General features: G+C 41.8%; 1 protein-coding gene across 1 annotated transcript in view; it reads right to left on the bottom strand.

The window, feature by feature from the left end:
* dffa (DNA fragmentation factor, alpha polypeptide) overlaps window positions 1-9,738 on the bottom strand; it is a 17,415-nt gene that overhangs the window by 2,764 nt on the left and 4,913 nt on the right. The window contains exons 2-3 of the mRNA XM_048593559.1: window positions 3,472-3,639; window positions 1,063-1,229 (exon numbers count right to left, since the gene is read on the bottom strand). Of these exons, the coding sequence (XP_048449516.1) occupies window positions 1,063-1,229; window positions 3,472-3,639 (335 nt within the window). The remainder of the gene's footprint in view (window positions 1-1,062; window positions 1,230-3,471; window positions 3,640-9,738) is intronic.

Below are 9,738 nucleotides of genomic sequence, written 5' to 3'. Positions count from 1 at the left end.
GTCAGCCTTCCTGCTCCTCTGATGCTGCTTGGCCTGCTGTGTTTATCCAGCTCTACACCTGGTTATCTCAGATTCTCCAGCATCTGCAGTTCCTGCTATCTCTGATACAGGTGCAAGTGTTTTGATTACACAGGTTCCACTGAATGCCTACGCCTGTCCCATTTTTCAGCAACTCATTCTGACATTGACTTTCTTTGGTGACACACTGTCTTCAAATGGACTTGAAGAGTTCTACAAAATAGCTCTAAAAAGGAAGCTGACTTTCTTGTAGATTCAACTGCGATCGGAACCAGACTAAACTAATCTTGAAAAGGATGAGGAGACGTATTTAAAGTCAATTAATTATTTCCACAAGTGTGTAAACAGAAACTCATTGACAATGGCTTCCCAGCTGGTGTGAAGGGATTTTCCTATCTCACCAAAAACCTGAAACAGTCCAGCTGTTAACATTAATTAAAACATTAAAATCAGTTAAGGAGGCAATGAATGAGTTTATGCTTCTGACCTGGGTTAATCTAATAACTAATATGGAAGAATGATTTGATAGTTTGAGATTCCTAGTGATTTCTAAGTTTTAAGCTGCATAAAAGGCTGCACTCACTGACACACAGGAGCATGCGCAGTATCTTCTAGGGAGATGCTTGTGCATGTGCTAGTGGATGAGATTTACTGAAGTGTCCGCATGTGCATCTTTGTCACGGCTGGCTCCCAATATGAAAAAGGCTGGATCCATGAACACTTTCTGCGACTTGACACTGACTCCTTTTGCATTTTGGCTGTCTATATAATTGAATATAATTTCAAAGTAAGCACCCCCTTGCCCTTGTCTTTCGCTTCCCTTTCTCCCCTCCAGTCCCATTCAATTCATGTTTCAAACATGTGCCTTGCCTTATGTGCACACGTGCAGTGTGGACTTTTGCGCACGACAACATACAGCGCCTGGGACTGTGCGAATGTGTGCTGCTGTTTAAACTAGTCCAGTGACCTTACCACTAGGCCATTACTCGCTGTTTCATTGAACCTTTGTACTCTATAGTAAATCTATTGAGCTTTTGCTGTTACCTGAAGATCAGATTCAGACATTGTAATAATTCTGGCAAGATTCTGTCTCAATTGTTTAGCGAGAACTCTCCAATCATTGGATTCCTCCGGATAATCCACAGAGTCTATAGATCCAACACCACCATCAACATCATCATTCGTTCTTGTATCCAAGTTGCTCTTGATTCCTGCAGGTACAGAAGAAAGCTTTTGGTGTCACATTGTTTGACAAAGTAGATGTTACTGAGCAAAATGAGAGGCAGCACTAACACTCTATCATGGTGGACAATAATATTTCTTTTGCTGTTGAACAGAGTGAAGTTGCAATAGTCACTATATAAAAGGAGCTTTCAAAGGAGGCTGGATAAGTTGTTGCCTTGCATCCTGTGGATGGTACACATGGCTGGCAATTGTGTCACTGGTGGAGGGAGGGAAAGCTTGAAATGATCAAGTGGATGGTGTCAAGCTTCTTCAGTGTTGCTAGAACTGCACTCATCCAGGCAGGTGGAGAGTATACCATCACAGCCCCTCATTTGCCCCTTGTAAATGGTGGACATGCTTTGGGGGGTCAGAAAGTGAGTTATCATAGAATTTCAAGCTTATGACCTCTCGTGGCCACAATACCTCAGTTCCAGTTAAATTTCTGGTCAATGTGATAATCCAGAATGTTGATTGTTGGGGAATCAGCGATGGCAATGCCGGTGAATGTCACAGGGAGGTGGTCACATTCTGTCTTCTTGGACATGGTCATTGCCTGTACTTGTGTAAATGTTACTGACCACTTAGTAACCCAAGCCTCTACATTCAAAAAGCAAAATATGCAGAAGCTGGGAATCAGAATCAAACAGAATGCTGGAGAAACTCAGGAGGTCTGGCAGCATCTGGGGAGACAGAAACAGAATTAACATTTCAAGTCCGTAATGATTTTTCTTCAGAACTCTTACATTTTCTGATTAAACCTAAATATTGTCCAGATAATGCTGGATGCCGTTGATTTATGAATAGTACTGAATATTGTGCAACTATCAGTGAACATCTCAATTTCTGACCTTGTTAGAGCAAAAGTCGTCGATAAAGCAGTTGATGATGGTCGAGACATTGCCACTACCCCGAGTAACTCCAGCAGCAAAGTTCTTGAACAGAAATGCCAAAGGGTAATAGCAACAGCAATCACAACTATTTTCCTTAATATTAGGTTTGACTCAACCAACAGAAAGCTTTTCCCAATTCCTTTGTACCTCAATTTTGCTTGGGCTGTTTGGTGCCACACTTGGTCAAATACCGTGGTGATGTCGAAGGCAGTGATATTTACATCACCTCTGAAATTCAGCTCTTTTACCCATCTTTTGGCTAAGCCTTTAAAAAAGGTCTGGAGCTGAGTGGCAAGCACTGATAAGCAGGTTATTGCTGTGCAACAGCCTTCTGATAGCATTGTTGGTGACTTCTTTCATCATTATGCTGATGAATGAGAATTGACTGATGGGACTGTAATTGACTAGGTTAAAATTTGTTCTGCTTCTTTTATGGACAGATTATATTTGGACAATTTTCCACATGGGGCAGGTACTGGAACAGCTTGCCTACGGGTAATCTCTGGTTCTAGAACACAAGACTTCAGTAGTACAGCCAGGATGTTAGACAGAGCATACAACTTTTGCTTATTCAATGCTTTCAGATGCTTCTTAGTATTGGTTGAAATAAATCAAAAAGGCTTAGGTTTAGCATTTCAGGAGTCAGCTGAAATGGATCATTCGCTTGGTACTTCTGGCTGAAAATGACTGGAAATGCTTCAGCCTCTTCTTTTCCACCAATATATTGGGTTCCACCACCATCATTCACAAGTGAATTTGGGAGGATGGCAGAATTTTGATCTGACCCATTGGTTGTGGGATTGTTTAGCTGTCTATGACATGTTGCTTCCATATTTTATCATACATATAATTCTTTGTTGTAGCTTCACCAAGTTGGCACCTTGTTTTTAGGTATGTCTGGGTTCTGGTATCTTCTTCTATGTTCTTCATTAAAATAGGGTTGCTCCCCTGGCTTGATGCTAATACTGGTATGATGGAAATGCCTGCAATGAAGTTACTGATTGTGTTCAATATGATCAAGACATTGCGCAATGGAAAAGTTGAGGTACCATTTTTCAGAAATCCACCAGCAACATATGGGGCATCATAATATACAGGGTCTCCTTTCTGTCATAACTTGCTGAATGATTTACACATTAACAGTGTTTTCACAATAAACTCATTGTTCCTCTAGCAGAAAACTCTGGACCTAAATTTCACTAAATCCTTTGGAAGGGAAAATTATGGATAAGCAATATCATAAATACTGTGTCTACTTAATTTCATGTCCTTAAAATTTTGTGATACTGCCTGTCCATAATTAACATGAGCATTCAGCTTTCCCTAAAGAGCAACTTACCTATGTTAGCAGGAGTCCATTCCCGACCGGAGTCAAGGATCATGAATTTTGTGTTTTCTGGCAAGTATGTAAAATAGTCTTCATCATCAACAATTGTCCCATCATCTTCAAGCACAACTGTAAATGCTTGTTGTGCATCGCTTTTGTCAAAACATAGTTTTTCTTTCCCTAAACAAAAACAATTAAAACACAAGTTAGAAGATAGTAAAATCTCCTGAAAGTTTAGCTAACTAAAGCAAACACTTAAGATATTGCAGAATCTGAAATTCCCAACCATGAAAACAATTTCTATAACCCATTGCTGGTAACTGTATCATGGCACTGCTTATCCTGGAAATAACCCAACTTTGATATGCTTAACATTTCCTGCATTTTCAACCTTTCAGCATAAACCTGCAGAATTTGTATTTACAAATTAAATCATTTAATCTGCGTCTCAATGTTACATGTCGGAAGAGAAAAGGATCGGCATCAATAACTGTTTGTAAACAAGTTCTAGTCTTAGCTACGAAATGTTTTCCAACTGAGAAAGAGAGTGTAATCTTTATAGATAACTTATTTCACCTTTGGGCCTACATTAAGACATCAATCGGTGTTTACAACATTTGCATTTAAAAGGAAGCTTTCAAGTTAAATGCACTGTTAAACATAGATAAAAATATTGCACTAATTCTTAATGTTGGGGAACTCAGCTGTTTATCAGGTTAGGAGAGATTCTTCTGCTCTACATGCAGGGCCCACAAGTTTATTTTTTTTTTTAAAAGCACACCTACATAACTTGCACTGACAACAGATAGTAACACAGATCAGGATGCAATCACTTAATTTTGAAAGGCTACTGCTTTTCTAAACCAGCATGCAGGCTTTTCATTGGATTTTACAGTCTTTTTTGAACATTTCGTTTGGTTGTCATTTGGAAGTTTCTATGTAGTACTGCTGTCCAAGTGGGCATCCAGGTACTTTTTAACCAGGGTTTAGATATTCTGTCTTTTCCACACTTCTGACCAGTGAATTCTGGGTCCTTATCATCCTCTGGGTGAAAAGTACTTCCTCTTCCCCCACCCCCCCCAGTCCCTTTTCCAACTGCTTTAAATCTACGATCCCCATAATTTTTGATCCTTTGGCTACGGTAAGTGAGTTGTTCCAATTTATTCTATCTGGGCCTCTCAGAATTTTATAAACTGCAATTAAGTCAAATTTGAGCCTTCTTTGTTCCAAGGAAAACAAACTCAAGACTACTGAATCCTTCCTCAAACCTAAAATTTTCCAGATATGGTTACATCCTCAGACTATTCTGCACTATCATTTTTGCTGTAATGTGATGACTAAAACTTCCTGCAGTACTCAAGCTTTTATTAATGATCCCCTTAGGGACCAAAAACTTAAGAGATCCACCTTCCCAGTGACTAACTCAAATGATAACATCACATGATTTCACATATTAAGACATTAATTGTAACAAACATGTTTAAATCTCCACTGATTAAACTTTACTCAGGTAGTAATTAATGCACTAAACTACAGAGAATATCCTCCTTTAACTTCCTAATGTAACCAAAAACCCTACATAGTTTTTGTTTTCACAATACATACTAGTGGTGTTCCACAGGGATCAGTGCTGGGACCTTTGTTGTTTGTAATATATATAATGATCTGGAGCAAAGAAAAATAGGAGGTCTGATTAGTAAGTTTGTGGACGACACCAAAATCGGCAAAGTTGCAGATAGTGAGGACTGTCAAAGGATAAGGTAACATATAGATAGATTGCAGATTTGGGCACAGAAATGGCAGATAGAATTTAATCTAAACAAATGTGTGGTGATGCATTTTAGAAGAACAAATTCAGGTGCAAATTATACAATAAATGGCAGAGCCCTAGGGGCATTGACATACAGAGGGATCTGGGTGTACAGGTCCACAGATCCCTGAAAGTGGCAACACAGGTGGATAAAGTGGTCAAGAAGGCATATAGCACACTGCCTTCATCGGCTGGGCCATTGAATATAAAAGTTGGGAAGTACTGTTACAGCTGTATAAAACTTTAGTTAGGCCACATTTGGAACACTGCATGCAGTTCTGGCCGCCACACTACCAGAAAGATGTGGATGCTTTGGAGAGGGTGCACAGAAGAATTACCAGGATGTTGCCTGGTCTGGGGAGTTTTAGGTATGAGGAGAGGTTGGATAAACTTGGATTGTTTTCACTGGAAAGACGGAGGCTGAGGGGCGATCTGATTGAGATCTACAAAATTATGAGAGACATAGATAGGATAGATAGTCAGAGGCTTTTTCCCCAAGGTGGAAGGGTCAACTACAAGAGGATACAGGTTCAAGGTGACAGGGGGAAATTTTAGGGGAGTAGTGTGTGGAACATTTTTCACACACAGGGTGGTGGGTTTCTGAAATGTGCTTTCAGTGGAGGTAATGGAAGCAAGCACGTTAGCAAGATTTAAGGCGTATCTTGATAGACACATGAACAGGAGGTGAACAGAGAGATAGAAACTGAGTATGGGTGATAAGTAGTTGGTCTAAATAAGAATTAGAAATCAGTGCAGTCTTGGTGGGCTGAAGAGCCTATTCCTGTGCTGTGTTGTTCTCTGTACATTATCTGCAAAATTGACATCTTTACAGCAACCAGTCCAAAGTTACTGCCAACTTCTAAAAAGCTCATTTTCCTGTTTTGTAGTGTCTATTGAAAGTCATTTCCACTTGTCTTCGGAGAATCCCTAACCCAACTCTTTCCAGTCACACAAGGGATTTTTGTCCAGAAACCTCCACAGCTCTGTCTCTTGTACCAGAGAAGGAGTCCTCAGCAGGAACCCACCTGCTGGCTCATAGAAAGCAGCCTTCTACCTCCGCTGTTGACAGCAGCTGCTGTTCCCTTATCTCCCTTTCTGTCCAGGATGTCTCAGTCAGTATTTCTGGTATTACTAAGGCCAGCTGCGTAATCCATTGTTTCCAGGTGTTAGGGACCTGTCCCCAAGGCAATCAGATCACTTGGACTTGTTGCTGGGCAGATCAACACACACAATTTTATTTTATCTTTAATTAAAGGAATCAGTCTAAACATAATCATTTTATAGAGCCTCACATTTGTAACAACTGTCCTCTAACCAGCAGTGTAAAAACTGCTGGAATAGTCTCCCTGCTGTTATATTCGATGATTCGGCTAATAAAAGAAACCATAATTATATTCTATTTAACATTTTATAGCTTGTCCTGCTGCTTTTAAGGGTCTGTTGATATCCACTCCAAAGTCTCTCTGCTCTTCCACATAACTAGTATCTTCATATTTAATGTGTATTATCCTTGTCTTGTTGCACCTCCTAAAATGCACTATCTACTTCAATCGATTGAATTCCATTTTCCACTTTTCTGCCCAAATAACCAGATCATCTCTAGCTTCCTGCAGTCTAAAACTTTCCTCCTCACCATAAACTATACGACCAACATTTGTATTATCTGCAAACTTCTTTATCATGCCTCCTTCACTGGAGTCTATATTAGTGATATAAATTACCAAAAGCAAGGGAATGAGTACTAAGTCTTGTGGAATGCCACCAGTTACAAAAAATACTTTCAACCGTCACCCTTTGCTTCCTCCAACACAAGGCCACTTTTGGATTCAATTTGCTACCCTCCCTTGAATTCCTACAACTTTGAACCTTTTTGATCATCATATATGGGGCCTCGTTGAAAGTTTTGGTTAACTCTAAGTTGACCACATTCATCATATTGCTCTTATCAACCCTAATTGTCACCTCCTCAGAATGTCTAACAACTTGGCCAGACATGACCTTTCCTCAGAACTGACTGCAATAATGTACTCAAAACTGAAGTTCAGTTAACTGGCCAATAGTTACTTAGATTATCCCATCTTCCCCTTTTAAAAGATGGTACAACTATAGCAGTCCTCCAATCCTCAAGCACCACTCTTGTAGCCAGGGAAGACTGATAATGAGAACAAGAGCCATCATAATTTCCTCACTTGCTTTTTTAAAAAACAGACTGAAGTACACTTTGAAGTTTTGGCAAAGATCTGTAGCTCGGGTTGTGGACGAGGTTGTTGACTTGCTTGCTGAGCTGACTTGTTTTTGTTCAGACGTTTTGTCACCATGCTAGGTGACATCATTAGTGGATCCTCCGATGAAACGATGTTATTCTACTCCGTTTGGAATTTATACTGCCTGGTCCATTATGGTGAGTACTGTCATTTCCGGTTGTGATCTGTATGGGTTTGTACATGGGGTCCAATTCTATATGTTTGTTGGTTGAAGGATGAGTGGAGAACCATGCCTCTAGGAATTTCTGTGCGTGTTTATGTTTGGCTTGGGCTACAATGGTTACCTTGTCTCAGTTAAATTCTCCACCAATACTTCAATCAACAAACGTATAGTATTGGACCCCATATACAAATCCATACAGATCACAGCCGGAAATGACACTACTCACCATAATGGACCAGGCAGTACAAATTCCAAGCAGAGTAGAATAACATGGCTTCATCGGAAGCTCCACTGATGATGTCACCTAGCATGGTGATGAAACGTCTGAACAAAAACAAGCTAGCTCGATGAGCAAGTCAACAACCTGAAGGGTCACCTGTTCCGAAACGTTAACTCTGTATTCTCCTTCACAGATGCTGCCAGACCTGCTGAGCTTTTCCAGCAACTTTGTTTTTGTTCCTGATTTACAGCATCTGCAGTTCTTTTGGTTTTTATTTAGTATTTAACTCACTGCCACATCTCTTCCAGGCATGCCCACATTGAAGAAGTTCTGCTCCTCTCTCCAATGGGGTTTCTGTTCCAATCTCTCTTCTTGCCCACTGACTTTAATTTCACTGTCACTCCTGGTGTTTGACCAGGTATTTGCTAAAACTCATTTCCACAGCCATATCACATTCCTCAGTGACTGCCTCTGGCTCAAACTCATCTCGTGTGGATTCCAACTGAAGGTCCATCCCTCCTGTTTTGAATCCACCCAGGATCACAGGGATCTTCATGATGTTCAACGTTCCACAGACAGCTGCTCTCACCGCATCTTGAAATCAACACTCAGTGCCATACGGCGCCATATGCACACTCTCAACCTCTCTCTCTAACAGCATCGCAACGTGCTGGCTCAGGGCTGCACCACTCCGCAGTTCCACTTCATCCTCCGGCTCATTCGTCGTGCTAACAAGAAACTTTTTCTTTTCCTTTCAGGCATCAAGGCCCACAAGATGTAACAACTCAAAAATACCCATGGTCCTCTGGAACCTTCCTCTCCCCCCCCTTCCCTCTGATTCCATCCCCTCCCCCAACCCACCCCCCCCACCTCCTGTCGGGTATTCACCATCCCTCCTAACCTTCTGCTCTCTGATGCTGAACGCTCTGTACTCAGCAAAGGCCTCAGCTTTATCCCTCTGCGTCCCCACCTTAACGAATTTTGGGCACAACATGACGCTGAACACTTCTTCCGCCGTCTTCGCCTCCGTGCTCATTTCTTTGGACAAGAGTCCTCTTCCCGTCCCACAGACCCTTTTGCCCAACTCCAACACTCTCCCTCCATCTGGACCCCTTCCTCCGGCATTTTACCTGCACTCGATCTTTTCATTGACAACTGTCGACATGACATTAGTCGCCTCAATTTCACTGCCCCTCTCAACAAATCCAACCTATCTCCCTCCGAACTGACTGCACTCCATGCACTCAGATCTAACCCTGACTTTGTCATCAAGCCTGACGATAAGGGTGGTGCTGTTGTAGTCTGGCATACTGACCTCTACCTTGTAGAGACTGAGCACCAGCTCTCAGATACCTCCTCCTACCTTCCCAGGACCATGACCCCACCATGGCACATCAGGCCATTGTATCCACTACGGTTACGGACCTCATTTCATCTGGTGATCTCCCCCACTCTGCTTCCAAGCTAATAGTCCCCCAACCCTGCACAGCTCGTTTCTACCTCCTGCCAAAAATCCACAAACAGGATTGTCCAGGCAGACCCATTGTTTCAGCCTGCTCGTGCCCCACAGAACTCATCTCTTCCTACCTTGACTCAGTCTTCTGTCCCCTGGTCCAATCCCTACCCACATACATCCATGATTCATCTGACGCATTACGCCGGTTTCAAAACTTCCAGTTTACCGGCTCCAGCCACCTCCTCTTTACCATGGATGTGCAATCCCTTTACATGTCCATTCCCCACCAGGAGGGTCTTAGGGCTCTCAGCTTATTTCTGGAGCAAAGACCTGAACCATCCCCACTCACCACCACCCTCCTCCGCT

This window comes from Rhincodon typus, unplaced genomic scaffold (assembly GCF_021869965.1).
Source record: "Rhincodon typus isolate 14 unplaced genomic scaffold, sRhiTyp1.1 hic_rhity00003113, whole genome shotgun sequence".
NCBI lineage: Eukaryota > Metazoa > Chordata > Chondrichthyes > Orectolobiformes > Rhincodontidae > Rhincodon > Rhincodon typus.
This window is presented reverse-complemented; position numbering and strand designations above follow the sequence as displayed.